This window comes from Micropterus dolomieu, linkage group LG03, assembly GCF_021292245.1.
Source record: "Micropterus dolomieu isolate WLL.071019.BEF.003 ecotype Adirondacks linkage group LG03, ASM2129224v1, whole genome shotgun sequence".
In the NCBI taxonomy this organism is placed as follows: Eukaryota; Metazoa; Chordata; class Actinopteri; order Centrarchiformes; family Centrarchidae; genus Micropterus; species Micropterus dolomieu.
In genome coordinates this window covers 19,476,899-19,498,177 of record NC_060152.1, presented here as the reverse complement: position 1 = coordinate 19,498,177, position 21,279 = coordinate 19,476,899, and the positions used below count along the sequence as shown (strand labels likewise).

Genomic DNA, 21,279 nt, shown 5'->3' with positions numbered 1-21,279 from the left:
ATGATTGTTCCAGCTCAGTAAATTATGATTGTTTAGACTGTGACAGTGGTGATGAGTATTTGGCTTTCTATCAAGCACCTTGGAAGCCTGGTGGTATACTAACTGCACAGGTTTGAGTGTTGTACAGTACGCTTGTGCCCAACCAGTCAAACAGTATGACAAATATGGCATAATCATATAAAATGTGCTGTTGCTGCCTTAGTAGTTAGACAGTTTCTGATATGGCGAAAGTTTGACAGATTAAACTTAACTGCATTTATTACCTTCTTAATTTGTTTTTTAAATGTAAGATTAGAATCAATTATTACACCAAGATATTTAATTGATCTGAGAAGCAGAATAAGGATTTTTGGCACAACTTCAACTACTTCCATGGTGTATGGAGAAGAGAAAAAGCCGGAGGAGGTCAAAAGTCCAGCACCCTTGCCCTACCTCCTGTCTACCTACCAACCTGCTTGCACTCTTCTTGTGCACTGCACATGAAAATGTGTTTCAGAAAATGTAATTAAAAATAATCTCTGCTCTAAAATAAACTGGGGGAAAAGAAGAAAATTCATGGCACAACATGGATGTACTCAGAGTGGGGGTCACATACATACCCCACATACATACATATAGCCATATTGAACCTAGTATAACTAGTGTAACTGACCACTTCCCTTTCACTTGTACCCATCTATGGTCCCTGTCATATGCCTAATTTTGTCATATACACAAATAACATGATCAGTGGCTGGGTGGATGTGAGTGTGAGGGGGAAGCTGGGAAATTAACTTGCTATGAGGCTGTTTGTGCAGCAGTTCAGCAACACTATTTTACACATTAGATTTTTTATTCAGTTATATCTCTTCTATACGTTAGTTTACAGCCTACTATATTCAATAGCAAGAAAGGCATAACATTCTTCGTCAAATTACCCTTATTACTATGTTATTCTGCCAATAGTAATTATTAATATTAGTATAGTCTACAAGTATGGTCTTTAAACAGCTGGGATTTATTTTGTTGATTGTTTTCTTTGCTACTATACAGGCGAGGGAAAGGTAATCAAAATCAGCTGTGTATATAACCAATGGAAATTAATGTACACTAATACCAATTTGGAAATGACTGCTGGGTTATTTTGTCCAGGAAATTTCATTTTACCATTTATCATCTTCGTAGCTCTATTATAGTACAGAAGGAAGGCACTGGTGTGAGTCAAAGAACATAGAGAAGAATGACAACAAGATCAAGACACTCACAAGATAAATGTAGCCACTTGATATAGGTTATTCAGTTTAGTTAGTTTGGGTAAATTGGCTGCATGTGTGGATGTTTTTCTTTTTCTGCTGTCTTTCTTTTTTTCTTTTGGAAAGCACTTTGTACTCTGGTTTGAATATGTGCTATATAAATGAACTTTTCAACAAAAAACATTTCACCTTTCCATCATTTCAACATGATTAACCCCACAAAAGCATCACAAATGGATCTACAACTTACTGTACAATTTTACCATCTGTCCACTCTACCATATTGAAGGTAGGTGAAGTTAAAAGGCAGAGGCTTATTTCTAGACCTGATCAAATTGTAACATGTGAAATTTTTCAATCAGAGATAATAGGGTGGTGATGGTGCAATGGATAACCCATCCACTGTTGTGTCCCTGAGCAAGACACTTAACCCCTAGTTGCTCTAGAGGCATGCGACCTCTGACATATATAGCAATTGTAAGTTGCTTTGGATAAAAGTGTCAGATAAATGTAATGTTTACAGATCGCCTTAAGGGTACTTGAATAAAAAAAACTAAATATATAAATGTGTTATATACAGTTACGTTTTCTATGTACAGCTTCAGTATTTGTTTCTTCCTGTCATGGACAGCCTTATACCTCGGCATCAGAAACGGATTTTTCTTTGCTCTGACTTGTGACCATTGAGTTTGTGTAAGTATAAGAGCGAGAGACCACCTCCTGGAAGGCAGTCTCCAACATATTCAGGATGGATTTGCGGACTTTATCCATGAAATCTTGGCCCATGAACACATACAGCAGAGGGTTCAGGCAACTGTTGAGAAAGGCCAGGCTGGTGGCTATAGGGATCCCTATAGTGGTGACATGGTTTAATGTTTCACTTGCATTAGAAGCCATGTGATTTACCAACTCAATTAGAGCCATGATGTGATAAGGAGCCCAGCACAGGAAAAAGGTGGTGATAACAGCAGCGATGATCTTAAAGGGGCGACTTGACTGGCTGGCCAGGGTGCGGTTTCTTCTGAGACGATGGATAATTACAGCATAACAGGAGACAATGACAGTGAAGGGGACAACAAATCCCAGGAGAAAGCGGGTGATGGTCATGGCCTGATGTCGAAACTGACGTAGCTGATTCACAGACGGTGTTTCATAATCATTGGAAAAGGCAAAGTTGTTGAAGCAGTTGATGATGTCATCATTGTTACGTGATGGCCCAGTGTCCCTGAAGATTAAGTATGGAGCGCTAAGAATCAGAGCCAGTACCCAAACACCCAGACTCATGCAAGACGCCTTCTGTACACTTCGGTGGTTCTGGGCCCAGACGGGCCACACCACAGACACACATCTGTCCACGCTGATCACCATCAGAATGTAGACACTGGCAAACATGTTCAGTAAGCTTACAGTGCTGTTCAGCTTACACATGAACTTGCCGAAAGGCCAGTGGAAATCCAGAGCTGTGTAGGTCACACTCAGGGGCAGGAACGCTGTGAAAAGGAAGTCGGCCACAGCAAGGTTGAGGAACCAAACAGTGTTAACTGTTTTCTTCATCTTGAACCCGGTCACCCAGATAACCACTCCATTCCCGAGCACACCGAGAACAAAGGCCAGGCAGTAAACAATCAAGGACATGATGTTGAGAGACTGTCTCAGCTCAACATGCTCATCATACTCGTCATCATCTTCATACAAAGAGACATTTTTTCCAGTGGCATCTGTTGCATTGATGTCATAGGAAGGGGTAGCGTTCATCTCCGTCATTGTCTTGAGTTCTGCAACAGAAGAAGAAACAATATGAACATTTTTCTGTTTCCGTTTTTTTCAATTTTACCTAAGTTCCACTGTTGATGGTTCAAATGGCTACTTTGATGACTTCATTATTCAAACCTTATGTGAAAGTAGGCTCGGATTTCTGCCTTTCATCAAGGGTGTGCCACAGGAATTACATCTGCCACAGTAATTTTGGGTTCTGTCTTGTTCATCATTCATGTTAATGAGATTGTCTCTTCTGTGTCTAATGTGATATTCTTTTTTATAATAATACTGTTTTATACTGTATTGCTCATTCTGTCTCTCATTTAATGCACTGCAGGATGCACTTATAAATCTTCAGTTATTACTTTATTTTTTTTTCAGAAGATTTATATATAATCTTAAACACATTATTTTCAAACTGTACTGAATCACAATTGTCACTGTCCGAATCAGCAGCATTTAGCACTGGAGCACCTTACTGAGACCAATATTTTCAGTTCAGAGGTAATAACTTCCCGGTGAAACGTTCAGTGTGTAATATTTAGGAGGATCTATTGACAGAAATGCAATATAATATACATGACTACATTTTAATGGTGTTTAAAGACCTTACATAATTAACCGTTATGTTTTTATTACCTTACACCCACACCACTACGTTTTGTTTAAAAACAAAGTTTAAAAACAAAAACGATCTTCGTCCACACCAGTGTGTTAGCTGCGTTTCATAATTGATCTCCGTCTATATTAAAATGACTGAAAACGTACATGTAGCGGCCATTCATGTATACTGGGCATGCACATACCAGTGTAAACAGGAAGCAGATTGTCTACTCTGCAGTTGCAGAAGATTTAGCAAAAGAAGAAAGTAGCCTACTACTACAGACGAAGAACCACACCAGAGATTTTTATGCATGGACCGATAACGAGGTGGAACTGTTACTTACTGAAAGTAACATGAGAATACAAAGCGACTGTGGTGGCGGGAAACAGACCGGGAGTTGTTGCCAATCAAATACGGTGACATGCACAGTACAAGAGTACTGTGTCTACAAAAGTATTACAAGAGTGTTGTTTGCACAGTACAAAGCAAAACAAAACGAAACAAAAATGGGGTCAGCAGCGTTTTCAAACTTCTCCGTTTTAGGTCTTTGTATTCACCGTTTTAGTAGCAAAAGGTCTCTGTTTTTAAACAAAAGCACAGTAGTGTGGATGTAGCCTTAGAATGAGCCAGTTCTGTCTACATACACCACTGGTCCCCTTACATGGAAGACGCAATGTTGCGCCGCCACGTTTCTAAAGTAGCCCAAACAGAGAAACTGCTTTAAAGAGCTTGTTTCATCACAAGAAGAAGAAGCAGAAGAAATTGTAGTGCCAACTAGTGTAGTGTAATTTGTAGTGTGTTATGGGTGGTGTGGTGTGGGGACAGAGAGGACCCAAATGCAACGCTCAGAGGAAAGGAGGTTTATTGAGGGAAAAAAGAGGTTGAGTGACCGGAGTGGAGGGAGAGGTGGAAGCCGGGGAAACACAGGCACGGGGAACTGAGTTGCCTGAGACCAGAGAGCCGGGGGACACTGGGGCCGAGGAAGGGAGGAGGCAAGGGAGAACTGGGAGGACGCCGCGGGGGAAGACTGAGGACCGGAGGATGAGCCCAGCCGACAGAACGGAGGACGAGGGTGAGTGAAGCTGGGAGGGAAACAGACAGAAAGACAGGGTTAGTGCGAGGAATAACCAGGGGCTGGAAACCAAAGATTATTTAAACCTGAGCTTGAGAGGTTGGCACCAGGTTGGGAGCAACGACAATCAAGCAAAACTGGTGTGGAGAACCGGGGTTGAAATACTTGCAGAGATGAGGTTGATTACTGGCAGGTGTGGCTGGGGAGGTTGCTGACAAGGTGCAGGTGCGGGTCGTTGGCTGGGCTCAGGAGCAGAGGGAGAGAGAGAGAAAGCACACACAGGGGAGGAGACACAGGGAGGCAGGCAGAGAACAGAGAAAACCAGGGAAAAAACAGAACCACAGACAAAAAGGGAGAAAAAACAAGGACACTCACCGTCAGCCGGGCTGCCACCACAACATAGTGTGCAAATATGTGACTACTGTGCTATTAAATTCATAAACAATTCTTGTATATGCCCAATTTTGTACTTATCTCGAGGTAAGAAAGTATTTTTTAATTGATTTTTGTTATAGCATTGCCTGCTTGTAGTTAAACTCATCTAACATAAAACATATTCTGTCTATATCTTTAATGCACATTGTTAGTGCTAATGTTTAGCTGCAAGCTGTAAGGTAAGCTACTCCAAAAAAAGGTTTAGTTGTATTTGTGTTTTCTTTGAATTTCAGTATGTCTGACACACACAGTAATGTTGAATTGTTTGATTATTATGTTCAAATGTTAGTGACAGACCTGTAGGTTTCTCTGGGCCAGTGAGGCCTGCACCAAATGTTTGTCACCACTGTGATGGTGCAAGACAAAACAAGCACCGGCAATTAATTAAATGACTTATTAATATATAAGATTTTTACTTCCTTTTTGTCAATGTGCATAACCTCACTTAGAAATGTAGCACACGCCTGTTTTCTCTGTTGCTTGCTTACTATTCTGCTTCTTATGTGAGGACACCAGGTCAGGATGTAGCCCTGTGTGTACTCCTGAGTATCTTTCAGACTACAGCGACAACACCGGCTAACGAAATGCAGTCCACTAACACCACAAAACACCGTCTCCCAGCAAAACACAGACGGCAACACAAACTCCACCTAAGGATACAAAACAAATACAACAACTTTTTATGTGCTGAAGCCCATCAGACCAAATGAGATTCAGATGATGTGGGTGAACAGTCAACATCAGAAGGGCTGTGTTACAGAAAGAGTCACGTTAGCTTGCCTGGCTTGCCAAGCAGTTGCTAATATTATCCAGTGGAAAGTTTTATTGCTTTCCGCATTTACTTCATCAGTTAACGCGACCCATATTATTATCCTGTGTTCCACCGATGTTATGTCAAATGTTGATTTAGCCTGCAAGAAAGGATGTAACGGTAAAAAGCAAATGTGGAGTGATTTGAAGCTACATTAGCTCAGATCTGACGCTGTTTGCTTTGTCACATTCAATTTAGATTTATTGTGGTTTTACCGATACTCAGGTACATAGCTTCTCCACCTCTCAGTAACTAAAATGACCCACATAATACACAATACTGCAACAAAACGGCGACAACAACACAGAGGAAGACCCATCTACTAACGTTACAGTAAAGTTACTTACTACAGTCTAACCATTATAAAGTGTGACAACAGTCTTATTTATAATTATTAATAATAATAATTCATTCTAGCCCACTAAATATTTCGTTATTACCCAATATATTTAGCTGTGCTCACATTGCTGAGCCTCTGGTGAAACACACACATGTTATGTTTCACTAACGTTAGACATCGGTGATGAACAAATCCTTGTTTCTGTTATTTTCGCCGCCATCTTGACTGTGAGTGAAGTTCAACTCTTCTTTACTTTGGAGAGGAGAGGGAATTAGGGAGGGCTTTTGTTTTGTGTGGTGTGTTACAACAAAATGTTCTAAATACATGATGTTTAAATTCGGACGTTTGGACTCATTGTCCTGTTTGTTGTTTCCTTAGTTTACACAGGATGCTCTGTTACAATACCATTAAAGTATTCCGATCTCAGTTGGCATTGGGCGAGAGGCGGGGTACACCCTGGACAGATCGCCAGTCCATTGCAGGGCCACACATAGACAGACAACCACTCACACTCACATCCACACCTAAGGACAATTTAGGGTCACCAATCAACCAAGCCTGCATGTCTTTGGAGGGTGGGAGAAAGCCAGGGCACCCGGAGAGAACCCACGCAGACACGAACATGCCAACTCCACACAGAAAAGTCTGGGACCACCAAGGATTGAACCCTGTACCTTCTCGCTGTGAGGCCATTGTGCTATTCACTGTTCCTCCGTACTGCCCCATTACACTATTCCATGCATCTTAAAGAAAACTGAGACTACTATACAAAAAAACTCCCCCTTCATCCCATTTCTCTTATGCATACACGCTGACACACAGTCTTGCATTCCCTTTTCCCCACCTACATGACCCCAGACACACCTGGTGGAGATCTGCACTTGACTAAGTCTATTAGGTTTTCTGACCACATTGGAAGAAAAGCACCACATCAGACTTTTAACAAAACATTTTAGCAAATACAAGCATAGCATTATTTTATTATAGAAAAATTAACTTTTGGACCTTTAAATTAACCGAATCCACTTCTGCAGGTCGACCTTGACTGAAACATTCCCACAATTCACTCGCATGGCTAGTTGAGCACTCTCTGTGCTTTTAGCAGCATAGTATTGATCCACAAATTTATTTCTTTAAGATCATATCAAGCTTCATATCAACTTTAAAACTGATAATGACAGAGGATTAAAAAACACTTTGTGAAAAGGTACAAAGGGATCTAAATGTTTTGTTGTATTTTTATCTTCATGTAAAGAGTGTATGATTTGAAATCAATTTAAAAATAATTTTACATTTGTATCCAAACTATTTCACTAACAAAATTAACAAATGCATCATGGATTTTACCCACCTGAGCTGAAAATACCATTAATACCATATTATGTAACAACTGATAATAACTGAAACTGGCGCTCAATAAATTTATACTTAATCACAAAAGACTGATGATTAAAACTTCCTGAGTGACTGACTGGAAGGCACTTAAAAGGCCTGGTACACATTATTGATTTTTAGTGCAAACAGATTTGTAGCACTGTTTGCACTATTAAAGGCTGCAAATCAGTCAGTGTGCTACAGTGTTTTTTCCTTTGAAGTGGGTTGTCCTCGATCTGAGAAGTAGAGTAGGGATTTTTGGCACACCTTTACTAACTTTTATGGTGTATGGAGAAGAGAAAAAGCCTGAGGAAACTCCGACACCCTCGTGGCCTTACTCACAATCATCATAAAACACATAACAAAGGTTATTATAATTACATTCCTCACCTCCTCCATCACCATCTGGTACGCTGCTGCCACTGCCAGGAACAAAGGCAAGCTGTGTATCAATCGCTCTGCAGAGAAGGTGATTGGCTGCAATCTTCCATCACTTTAGGAACTGTACACCTCCAGGACTCTGAGGCTAGCAGGAAAGGTTGCAGCTGACCCCTCCCATCTTGATCACAAACTGTTTCAGATTCTCCCGACTGGCAAGAGGCTGCGGTCCATCAGGACCAAAACCTCTCACCACAAAAACAGCTTCTTCCCATCTGCAGCTAGCCTCATCAACAAGCCACGGGTCCCTCACTGACACTCAAATAATACAAATGTCTCTGCACATGTAAATACTATTTCATTTCATATCATGCACAAACCTGGCACATTGCACATATTTGTTGTTAATTGTTAATCTTTGCTGTTGTATATTTTTATATTGTCAATTTATATATTTATGTTCACAATATTCTCTTCTGTTGCAATATGTCTGCAAAACACAAACCCAGAATAATGCACATGTAAATATCTGCGATGTTGTTCCTACTCTCTTCTTTTTATTATTCTTATATAACTGTATTTAAATATTTCTACATTTATTAATGTCAACTGTATGTTTGTCTATGTGTAGCACCTTATCACCAAAGCAAATTCCTTGTATGTGTATAACACTACTTTGCAATAAAGCTCCTTCTGATTCTGATAAAACTCTTTCATCTTAAAACCACCGGATATGTAAAAAAGCTCTCTCTACTGGCAAAGTCTATAATAATAACAATACACAGTAACTGTAAAAAGTACATCCTGGTATTGGCTATTTGTTAATCATTACAAGTAGCTTATAGATTATTATCAGCTGTTCCATCAACCTACACATATCTCTCTTTCTGTTTAAATACCGGAGAAATAGTGACTACTCACTGTTTTATGAAGTCATGAGGTGATTATTAAATGCACATTATGAGTGGAAAAAGTCAAGTCTGAATAATATTTTATTAATGTAAATAATGGCAACAAAAAGAACCACAATAACAGTTATCTTTATTTATAAACACTTAGTAGAGTTGGCCACTAGGCCTAAAAGACAACAACAACAACAACAACTAAATCTAATTATCATTGACATTGTTTACATTAGAATAAAGCTTTAATATAGAGGTTTATGTTACCTCACAATATACAACATATATCAAAGTCATACAGTGCATACAACAAGTTAAACAAGTTTCACTTTTTTTTATTCCAATAGTCGATTGACAGGAAATTAATTGGAAAAAATAGTTAACTGATTGTCCTTTCTTATGTACTTTGCCCCCCCCCCCCCCCTTTCCATTAGCTTCTAGCTTCTAAAATGTGAATATTTGGTGTTTTTCTTGTCTTTTTTAATAGTAAACTGGATATCTTTTTTGTGTGGCTTTTTTATGCTGTGTAAGACAAAACAAGACTCAAAGACTTAAAAATGTCACCTTAGTCTCTGGGAAATTAAGAAGGACTATATGTCACATTTTTATAGCCCATATGATTAGAGCTGGGGTAAATAATATATTTCAAGCACTTTATTTCCCAACAGCAATCAATAAATCAAATGATCTGACACAAAAATGGACATGAAATGATTGGCTGGCCTACCTCCCTGTCTACCTACTGACCTGTGCACACTCTACCAGTGCACTGCACATGAAAATGGGCTTAGGAAATGAAATTTTATGGCACAGCATGCATTTACTGAGGGCGGGGGTCACAGACATACACCCCCTCCAAAAAAGCAACTAACAATGATGAAAAGTCGAACTAAGCTAAGTGTCCAATGCATCTGCAACTTTGATAATAACTGTTTCAAAGCGACTATCATATGTATTGATTAGGATTACATTAGCATATCCTTGTGCTTAATAACAAATGTAAATAAGTTGTTTATCAATGCATGCAGTAGAGATGTAGCAGTCAAAAGTCACATGGCAAGCGGCATAAGAAATATGACATTATTCATATTAAACCTAGTATAACTAGTATAACTTCACTTTAACTTTGTATGTACCCATCTATGGTTCCTGTCATGTGCCTAATTTTGTCATATACACAAATAACATGATCACTGGCTAGGTGGACATGAGTGTGAGGGGGAAGCTGGGAAATTACCTTGCTTTGAGGCTGTTTGTGGAGCAGTTCAGCATCACTATTTTACACATTACATTCTTTATTCACTTATATCTCTTCTGCATGTTAGTTTACAGCCTACTATATTCAATGGCAAGAAAGGCACAACATTCTTTGTCATAATACCCTTATTACTATGTTATTTAGGTGATGTGTCTGCCTATTATAATTATTAATATTAATATAGTCTACAAGTATGGCCTTTACACAACTGGAATTTGTTTTGTTTATTGTTTTCTTTGCTTTCACATACATGTTTTTCTTTTTTCCCCTTGGAAAGCACTTTGTTCTCTGGTTTGAATTGACGGGCGATATAAATGAACTTTTCAACAAAAAACATTTCACCTTTCCATCATTTCAAAATTATTAACCCCACAAATGCATCACAAATGAACCTACAGCTTACTGTACAATATTACCATCTGTCTGCTCTACCACATTGCAGGTAGGTGAAGTTAAAAGGCAGAACTTATTTCTAGACCTGATCAATTAGCCGATCATAAAACTCATATCAAAGTGTAACAGGTTAAATGCTTCAATCTGAGATCATGTTTACAGATCACCCTGAGGGTTCTTGAATAAAAAAACAACAAAAGCTAAGTTAATTGTTATATACAGTTACGTTTTTTATGTACAGCTTCAGTATTTGTTTCTTCCTGTCATGGACAACCTTATACCTCGGCATCAGAAACGGACTTTTCTTTGCTCCGACTTGTGACCATTGAGTTTGTGTAAGTATAAGAGCGAGAGACCTCCTCCTGGAAGGCAGTCTCCAACACATTCAGGATGGATTTGCGGACTTTATCCTTGAAATCTTGGCCCATGAACACATACAGCAGAGGGTTCAGGCAACTGTTGAGAAAGGCCAGGCTGGTGGCTATAGGGATCCCTATAGTGGTGACATGGTTTAATGTTTCACTTGCATTAGAAGCCATGTGATTTACCAACTCAATTAGAGCCATGATGTGATAAGGAGCCCAGCACAGGAAAAAGGTGGTGATAACAGCAGCGATGATCTTAAAGGGGCGACTTGACTGGCTGGCCAGGGTGCGGTTTCTTCTGAGACGATGGATAATTACAGCATAACAGGAGACAATGACAGTGAAGGGGACAACAAATCCCAGGAGAAAGCGGGTGATGGTCATGGCCTGATGTCGAAACTGACGTAGCTGATTCACAGACGGTGTTTCATAATCATCAGAAAAAGCAAAGTTGTTGAAGCAGTTGATGATGTCATCATTGTTATATGATGGCCCAGTGTCCCTAAAGATGAAGTATGGAGCGCTAAGAATCAGAGCCAGCACCCAAACACCCAGACTCACACCAGATGCCTTCTGTACACTTCGGTGGTTCTGGGCCCAGACGGGCCACACCACAGACACACATCTGTCCACGCTGATCACCATCAGAATGTAGACACTGGCAAACATGTTCAGAAAGCTTACAGTGCTGTTCAGCTTACACATGAACTTGCCGAAAGGCCAGTGGAAATCCAGAGCTGTGTAGGTCACACTCAGGGGCAGGAACGCTGTGAAGAGGAAGTCGGCCACAGCAAGGTTGAGGAACCAAACAGTGTTAACTGTTTTCTTCATCTTGAACCCGGTCACCCAGATAACCACTCCATTCCCGAGCACACCGAGAACAAAGGCCAGGCAGTAAACGATCAAGGACATGATGTTGAGAGACTGTCTCAGCTCAACATGCTCATCCTTATAGTCATACTCGTCATCATCTTCATAGAAAGAGCTGTTGTTTTCAGCGGCATCTGTAGTATTGATGTGATAGAAAGGAGTAGTGGTCATTAGCTCCATCATTGTCTTGGACCTGTAATGAAAACAAAAAATAAATGTTAACCTTTATATATTTTACCTTGAGGTCAATAACAGTCCCTAATAGTGCGTGAGAGAAATGGTTTCCTGAATGATTTTCATTAAGAAATTAATCAAAAGTTAGGATATTCAGTTATGCAGCTCTGCAAAAAGCCCTACATAAGGTGCTGTGCACATAGAAATGGCACAAATTGTGCACCAACAGTCCCAACTGCACTGCTTTACTAAACAACCTAGAACCAAAGACATATCTTAAAGAAATTTTGACAAAAGTGTCACAACTAGCCTATCTATGCTAATTACAGGCTTAATAGTAAGACTTTAAAAAACAAACAAATTTGAAACTCTTTAAGTCTTGCCCTCAAGGGTTTGTCTTCGTGTTGAAAAGTGTTGGTGACGTAAGGGCTGAGATTAGGGGTGCGTTGATTCACTTTGTTCAAGAGATGCGACGATCCACGAGAAGATTTTTGAACCTATTTTGAAGAAATAGGAAATTCTGAAATATATGAGCGGGGGTCTGGTTAATAAGTTACTTTTTGTGGACAATACACAATTGTTTGTTCTATATTTGAATTGCATTGCATGTTTTCTTATTGTGCAAATAAATCTTTCTCAAAGCATTTTCATTTGCTAGTTGACATTTTTTGTTGCAAGCTATTTTCAGAACATTTTTAACAAATGCTTTCAAAAAGTGATGGGGACAAAATCAGCCATTTCAAAATGTGGTGGGGACAAGTCCCCAGCGTCCCCAGTGTAAATGACACCTATGCTTTGAGACAGAATACATGCAAATTTCCCGATTTTCCCACAATGAAATCCACGTGCATGTATGAAACAGGAAATGAAACTGATAAACATAAGATTTGATCAGTCTACCCACAGTAAATTACACCACTCTTTTGCATAAATGAAATTTTTCACACGTACTGTGGGTATATAGTTTGACAGTGTTTGCGCCGTTAATTGCTCATGAAGACCTTTATCCACATCAAAAGGCAGCAAACCCTGTGAAATGAAGCGGTTGAAATTCCAGACTAGAGATGCTCGCCAGAGCACGTAACTTAGCCAACATAAGATGCTTTCATTGTTCCTTCTACACAGTTTGGAGGGGTACTCTGAGCTACGGTTTCTGAGGGTAACAAAGGTAGGCAACAGTACCTTTCTCAAGGCGCTAGTCCGATGAGGGTGCGTCCACTGCAAAGGCAACTCTTGACAAGTCTGACGAGTCTGTGGGATTTGTGGAGTTCTGATGCTTGACTCCTTAAATATGTGACGTCATCGCAGAGATTGAGGCGGGACCTCAGGCGGCACGCACTGCCCTCCTTGAAGACCGTAAAACTTCTATGTACTCTTTATGCATTGCAATTTAAATTTTCTCCTTACGTTTTCTAAAACCGTTTTGGCTTCATGGATAGATGGGTTATGATCATGCATACAGTCCGAAGATGCTGGATATTAGTAGCCTACAGACATTCAGTTTGCCCCTGAATGTGTGGACTGACAAAGTGAACCATCCTGCTGTCTCAATAGCATCTCTTATTAATAAGTGTGCTGCTCTGCCCCCAGTCTGAAGTCTGACACGAAGTCTTGCCAAGACAAGTCTTCTTCAGAAGCCATATGACAGTATATTTGGCCTTAGGGAAAGTCCAAACGTGAAAAAAGACAAGTAACCAAACAACTAAATGCATAAATTGTGGGTTGTCAAGATGACTACCTGAGAAAGAGTGGAGCTGTGACTTCTCATGTGCACCACTGATCCTGCTGCGTAATATGTTTTTCTCAGTGTTGGTTGAGCTCATGTGTGCTTGAGGTTGAGGGTAATAGCTCTGTGTTGACTGTGTGAAACAACATCTGGACATGCAGGTTACATATTTTTAATGCAAGAAAGTCACAGCAGCATCTGTCGATAATTTAGGGTTGCCGTGAAGTTTTTTTTTAACATAGCAGACTACTCCCTCTGTGTCACTGTCCACTTGAAGCTGGACTCATAACAGTGGTGCCTATGTAGATTCAAACCTGCGAACAAAATAGATCTGGAGTAAGAATTAATCTTTTTGAATCACATAATTGGAATTTGGGTTTGTATTGTATCTAAGTTCTCTACAGTATGTTCCTTTTTGTCAGCATCTTCTTTTGCACTCTTCAATATATCAACTATGTTTAAAAATTGGAAACGTGTATGAAGTGCAATTACTACATTTGATATGTTAGAGAAGTATACTTGTACATTATGAAACAAGTTAGAAATTTTAGCAAGTATGTAGTAGTAGTAGTACTGTATGATCATACAGTATGGTTACTTGACATTAAGATTTTTTGCAAGAACTTCAAGGTGAAAAAAGGAACTTCTTGTATGTTTTTGGTCACTGGGGAATACTTGTCACTCATCACACTGAACCATGCATTCCTCAAACATCTGACATTTACAGTCTATGCCAAAAGGTGCATATGTGTAGGAGTCACTACAGAACGGGACTGGCAAACAACCACAGAAAGGGAATTCATATACACACCTTGAATCAAATCAAAGTTGTAATTCCCAGCAATTTCATCTTTTACCAGGCACATTCCTGCTGCTTTTCTACTCCTAGTCATGACAATTGGAGCTGAAATCTATTCCAAGACCTTGCAAGAACATGTACCTATAGACTACCTAAATAACAGTTAAAACCTATATTTTGAACAAATAACAGGGCAGATGATTTAACGGAAATAAAAAAATTGTTCTGACATGCTGGAAGTTCATGAAATCTGAAGAAATTTAAAAAGAAAAATACAAACACATTTAAAATACAACAACAAGAGCGAGATGGAGGCATGGACATGGCGGAGTCTTGGCTGGAGAGACTGAAAATCAGTCTTGTGTCCCCCAGAGTATAGCCCTACCTTTTAGTGGGGAAACAATGTTTCATCAGAGTTTTACTTCATGGTCATATTTCCTCCCACATGGTTCCTCTTTACACATGGTGTTGCTGATCCACTACCCACACATTTGTACATCTGCACAACATAGTTGTGAGTTCATTCAGTCAAATTTTTGAAAATTGTAAAACAGGATGCATAGACTGTTTCCCCAACCCTGGTAATCTGCATTTCTTTACACTGAAAATGTGTCCAAGATGAATTCTTTTTAAGTTTACACAGCTCAGTTTAACATCCGTGAACAGAATCAGGACTAGCAAACTTTACCAACAGGAATCAAGTCAAGATCTTTGTATTTTTCCTTTAAATGATGGCCTAAATATTTGAAACTCTTGAAAAACAATGGTAAATCACTCTGAATATCTACATCTGAGGTTATGATCTGAACAGTTCAAACAGTCAGACAAAGATGCATGCATTAGTGATGGTGATGGCTTTGATCACCTAACCACATCGGCTGTTCACACAGTGAAACACAATGAGGCTCAAAATCTTGAACTGATCAGATTTGCACAGTGTGAGCTGCAAGAACCTGCCCAACCCCACAACTGAGTCCCCTGCTAATGCACATACACACACCACACAGGAACTGGGCCCTGCCAATAGTCCAGATGTGAGGGGGAGGAAGGAAGGAAAGAGAGAGGGGGAAAGAGAGAGAGAGTGAAAAAGTAAGAGACACTACATGCCTGTGTATGTATCTGTGTACACGCTCTCAGTCCCTGCACGAGTCCAGAGCAACACTCTCATTTGAGTGTGTAGGAGGACTCTTGTCTCTGTTATCATTGCCCCCCCCTTTTTTCTGGGGGATACATAAATATTCAGCATCTGAATATTCTTCCCCACTGAGAAATATTTTACACCAGATCCAAAACCAATTCATTCTAACTACAGGAAACAGCCTTAAATAAGCTGACCCAGTTAACTTCTTCATCACTCTCTTGAAAATTACAGTGAACTGTTCAGCTCCATTTGTTGCACCAAATGACTGTACTGTTTTAGCTGAAGTCTAGACAGTATGACTACATTCTTTAATTTGGTTATGATCCTCTTGAGCAATACATCCTTCACTTTTCATTCTGTGCTAAAATGTGTTTTTGGATTTAATTTTTTTTTTTTTGCTTTATACTTTTGTAACAGAACTTAAAGGCAGAGCATTTCGCTGGTGTCTGTAGGGGATATTAATAACTATCCCAAGGCTATAGTTTGAGGGACGCCTTCAGAGCCCAGGGCTTGCCAGAGTTCTTGATTTACCAACCAAACGTGCAATTATGTGTGTGCTGCACAAATACCAATTTGGGTGTGTAAAACAGCTAGTGGAGGTTTAAAGGGAATTTAGTTTTAGCAGCGGGTTATGCAGTTGGAGTTTGGGGGTTTATTATTCAGTAAAACAGCTGGGAGGGTGGGGGAGCAACCTGAAAGGGACAACTAAAATGTATGTATGTCTTTGTGTGTCTGTGTGTGGGACAGCGAAGTACTAATGACATAGTCCAGCTCCCATCCGTCACTGTAGTACACCCAGTATTTTTCTTCGGTGTTGAGTTCAAAACACTGTCAGCTCACAGCATTTCTCAATCCTCAACTCCTTTTGTGAACAGTGGTATGCTGACTGTTGTGTTGAAACCTCTATACCCCAGGACACAAGTAGGGGGAATCTGCTGGGTCCTGAAACCTCAAAGGTTTGTTGATCTTGTTGCGGTGATGACTGGAAATCAAACCCTTGTCTCATGGAGAGGTCAGGAATTTTGTTTTTCAAGTCAAAAGCTGTGCCAACGGTTTTCGTTCCTATGGCTCACTGACAGTATTTTCATGAAATACGCCACACACAGGAAAAAAAGCGGTACCCTCAATAACCTAAACCACTTCCTTACATTCGTCCCTACTTTCAACCACAACGCCTGGTCCCTCTCAGCAGACCTAAAGGATGTGAATAATCAGCCTGGGCTCTTTCTGACAGCAAACAAGCCTGGCAAAGTAGAAGTCATGCAGATCTTCGACACAGTGCTCTCTCTGTCTGTCTGAGGGTATTTTGAGGTACAGCGGAATAGGATTAGGGAAACCAGAAGTGGTTAAACAGGGAGCACCAGACTGCTAAATCCATGGAAGTTTTGATCATTTCCATATACTGTAACCAAGGCAAATGCTGAAAATAATGGCTGTGGTACTGGTTAATATTAAAGGTCAATGACAGTTTTTGATTTACATTATGGCCATCTCTGCGATCTCACTGTTTCTTAATTCATCGAACTGATCACTTCCTGAATTCTGTTTTGCAGATGTGCAACTAAACAGGCATCTGGGTGTCATATGTGAAACTATCAAAGACATTTCTGAGCAATTAGCTCAGGGACTGGTTGCATTTTAATGATTTTGGCAATTTAGTTTACTCTAATAAATGCCACTGAAATGTCCTGTACACTGTAAAAATGAAAACTTGAAATTGCTCATCTTAATTAGATTTTTGATTAAACTGAACAAAAAATACTTAATGGCATTGTAAACTTTGTTAAAATAGTTTCTTCAACTAACTTTATTACATTTCTTGTATAAAGTTGGTCTCAATGCAAAATTTATGGTGGCACAACTTTGAAATTGTAGTTGGAGCTGAGCCAACTCAAGTGGTGCTAAGAATGGGGTTTCATAAGCAGTCCTGCAGGGGTTTTCAACCACAGGTCAGTGTTGGACATACCAGGACAGCTCTCCTGTTTTCTTCAAGTGAACCTGAAGTCAAAAAGGTGAGTTTTGTTTGAATATGAATATAGTATTGAAAGTCTGGTTTTGCAGTCACATGTTTTTTTGTTAAATCATGTGCTTAATGTTACACTGTAACTAACTAAGTAGTCAGCTAATGTTAGCATGGTAAACAATGGTTTGATAAATTCCATGCCTATATGGACTGCATCGCTATGCATGGTTCAGAAGTGCATTGGGCATGTAAACAACGAAACAGCTGATTGTCAGAGAACTTTGAACCACGTTTTCCACCATTCGTTTATGTATTACATCAAAATAAATACTGATAATTTATTTTTTATGGCCATATAACATTACCCTACAGGATTTCCCATAAATGTATTTAAGTGTGCCCCACCCACCATTTTGTCAAGGCATTTGCTAGTTATATTACACACTCTTTGGAATTGATTAAGTACACATAGACAAAACTAATGCAATACAATGGCTCTGCATTAAAACCTTTCTTTGATAGGTATTGTGGTGGTAAGTTTATTAAATCTGTTTGACAGAGGTATTAAATTATTTTAATGGTCAATTTGAAGGCTGTTTATGGTGCTAGTTAACCATGGGGTTATACTGAGAGGTGTTCTTAACATTTTGTCAAATGTACTTTTTTTATACACGTATAGGATGGACTAAATATTTGGAACACTTCTCAGTGTAAATTATACCATGACTCAAAAAGACTCCGTTAAAAACTCATTATAATCCTCATGAAGGAAGGATTTATTTCAGAGCTGTATTACACTGAATTAGTTCTTGGTGAACTTAATAAACTGACAACTGTGCGAGTGTATACCTTTTTTTTTACACAGTCTATGGTGTGTATATACCCGCATATGCCCCTACACAGTGCATTTGTGCATTTTTACATTCAACGTTGACCCTGCATATTCCTCACAAAATGTATAACAACTAATTTGTTTATCTCCAAATGCTAAATTCTTACAGCTGTTGTCCTGTGAAGCTGGTGCTGCTCTGTGGTCAGTCTCATTGGGAAAGGTGTACTGAGTTTCCACCAACCACAACCCCCTCTCGTGTGCTAGATAGGTATGTTCACATGCAGAGTCGCTATGTTTATTTCCAATTTTCAGAGGCAAAGCTGTTTTGTTTTTTTCAGGAAAAACACAGAACAGACAGCTAGCAGACTGTAAGTTGATGTACACAAAAAGTGTATTGAATTAAAAATTGCAAATGAGAAATAAGAAGTCTTGAAGTCCGCAAGCCAGTAGCCAGTGAGTGCGAGAGAGATAGTAAATACAGTGCATGGGAACGTGCAACACACTAGAAAAGGTAAGGTGTGTGTGTTTGTTTTGCTGCAGAGTTTAATTTTCAAATCACAGTTTAATGAAATACAGTATATACACAGCCTAAATAGAAGGCATTGTGATCGTGCCAGAGACAGGGAATCGAGTTTGAGACTCGGACTCGAGTCCGACTTACACACACATTGACTTCAGACTCGATTTGAGACTCGTCCTCAAAGTACTTCAGATTCAACTCGGACTCGAGGTGCAGGGCTCGTGAACAATGTTTATTTTTAGGAAACGTCTGATCTTGCTCCTCTGCCTCCATTATATATTACCTGCCTATGAAACGCTTAGTATCGGCTACGCGCGGCCACACGGCTGCTGTGCCATTCATCATAAACTTTGGCTTTAAAACTTCATACAAGAAGGCCCAAACAAAGAAGTGCTGAACGCAAAATAGGTTAGTAACCTGAAGTTAGTAAACATGTTTAGCTCAGCATTGGCCATCTAACGTTAGCTTGCTTCTTGCTTTAGCTAAGACTTACCGGACGTTTAACATACTCCGACTGTCGTTCGTTATGAAAAGATTAATGAGCATTTGTTTACTTGCCAAACTTGTGTCAGTCGATTAACGTAATTATTTTCGTCCTGCTGGCTGCAAACAGGTTACAGGCTTATTGTTGGTAATGTTACAGTTTTATTTAGTTAACATTACACTGGTTTGAGAGTCTGTGGTGTGTGAACTTACAGGAATATAGCTGCCATTAATTGTAGATTTATTAGGCTACATTGGGCTCTCTGTAAGTGAAAAACAGGTCACTAGGTTTATTGTTGATCATGTAATGTTACTGTTTTATTTAGTTAACGTTACACTGGGTTTGAGAGTCTACGGTTGGTGTTGACTTACAATAGTTAATAAAATGTAATTAATTGTATTGCACTTTACATCACATGGTTGTGCTCTGTAAGTGAAAAACAGGTTACAGTTACAGAATTCCTTATAGCTACGCAGTTTTATAAGCAGCCTGGATTGAACGCAGCGGGTGATACAACATTTGTTATAACCACGAGAGACTTGACTTGGACTCTAGCTCAGAGACTTGTGAGAATCTCTGGGTTGTGCACAGTACACTGCTAAAGTGTGTGAGAATATTTTGTTGTATAGATCCATTAAAAGTAAATTAACTAAGTTGCCTTTTATTTCTCACTGTCCTTGCAGTTATCCTGTGTGTGTGGGTTCGGCGGTTTTCTCAGCTCAAGTCAACAAGATCTATTGAGCCGTAGACTACGACACGGAAGAGGAGCTCACTGCTCACAGTTTTTTCACTCACCTGGGACATCATTTAAAAAATCAACAGACTGTGCATTGTCCTGAAATTGCTGAAAATGAAACCTTAGCCTTTGACACTTATATCAATGACCAGCCATCAAATTACTTTAATGAGGTAGAGGCAAAAAGTGGTTCAATAAACAATGATGGGGAAGAGTATGTAGAAGCTGAGACTCTGGAACATAAAATTGCATCTCTTGATGGTGATGAATGTTGAAATTGGTCAACAGATGTACATGTACACAAATTGAAGTGGCTTTGTTTGTGGAAAGTGGTGTTTTTTTTCAAAACTTAGGAATTTGAGTTAGCCTCAAAACTAAAAAATTGAGTGCAATAAGTTGCCTTGAAATTTTGAGTCTTCACCGCCTTTTCATTGTTACAGTGTAGCCTCCTGCTCACTATTGGCTTAATGACAATGTATCACTACAGTGTAGATCTTTTTATCTTTACAGAGTTAATGTCTCAGCAGAATGTGCCAAGTTGTTGCACTTGTTTGCAATCAAAGAACACAAGCAATGATATGCAGGTCGCAGAAGGAATGAGGCAGACGGTGTATGTGCCACACAGTAAGGAGGAGGTTGGTGGGGGGCTTGTCTGTGCTGGATGGGAATGTGTTATATTTTAGCTTTAAGTGCATAATCATAGGGTTCGGTTAAATGTACCTTCACATTTAAATGTTTTTCTGTCTGGTCCTGATAAACACCTATGCTCATACATGAGTAACGGAGCCGTGTACCTCTTGGTACGTCTCCACTCTGAAACACTGACTCAGCGATGATATGCAGTTTCTCAATGTTGAATCAGTAAGGGTGCTGATTTCCTTTATATATTTCTTGTACCTTTATCAAATTGTTTAAATTGCTCCCACCAGCCTTGCACAGCTGCACTGAAGATAATGATAATGTTAGAAACATTCTGTTGGTTACAATGAACTAAAACAATTGAAGACAAAAATGCTTTTTGTGTCAACAGAAAAATGCTGATACTGTACCACATTTTTGAGGATTGGTCAATGTTTCAACACTTTCATATCTGCAACATAGCGATGTGTTGC

The 21,279-nt window shown here is 39.5% G+C and overlaps 2 protein-coding genes across 3 annotated transcripts; both read right to left on the bottom strand.

Annotated features, from left to right (window-relative positions):
* Positions 1 to 1,865: 1,865 nt before the first annotated feature.
* On the bottom strand, positions 1,866 to 2,996 carry LOC123968101 (chemerin-like receptor 1). Its single transcript, XM_046044590.1, has one exon. The coding sequence runs from the start codon at positions 2,994 to 2,996 to the stop codon at positions 1,866 to 1,868; it is 1,131 nt and encodes a 376-aa protein (XP_045900546.1).
* Positions 2,997 to 9,028: 6,032 nt separating this feature from the next.
* LOC123967876 (chemerin-like receptor 1) lies at positions 9,029 to 13,229 on the bottom strand. Of its 2 annotated transcripts, none has more exons than XM_046044210.1 (2): positions 13,149 to 13,229; positions 9,029 to 11,985 (listed from the first exon to the last, which is right to left on the bottom strand). In XM_046044210.1, exon 2 carries the CDS (start codon positions 11,973 to 11,975, stop codon positions 10,833 to 10,835), a length of 1,143 nt encoding a protein of 380 aa, XP_045900166.1. In that variant the 5' UTR covers positions 11,976 to 11,985; positions 13,149 to 13,229; the 3' UTR covers positions 9,029 to 10,832. The 2 variants fall into 2 exon arrangements, with proteins under 2 accessions (XP_045900166.1, XP_045900167.1); XM_046044211.1 differs by lacking the exon at positions 13,149 to 13,229 and adding an exon at positions 12,350 to 12,512.
* Between the last annotated feature and the right edge of the window lie 8,050 nt (positions 13,230 to 21,279).

What these genes read in the sequence shown, in the direction of transcription:
- LOC123968101 (XM_046044590.1), bottom strand. Translation starts at nt 2,996, where the DNA reads ATGACGGAGATGAACGCTACCCCTTCCTATGACATCAATGCAACAGAT.
- LOC123967876 (XM_046044210.1), bottom strand. Translation starts at nt 11,975, where the DNA reads ATGATGGAGCTAATGACCACTACTCCTTTCTATCACATCAATACTACA.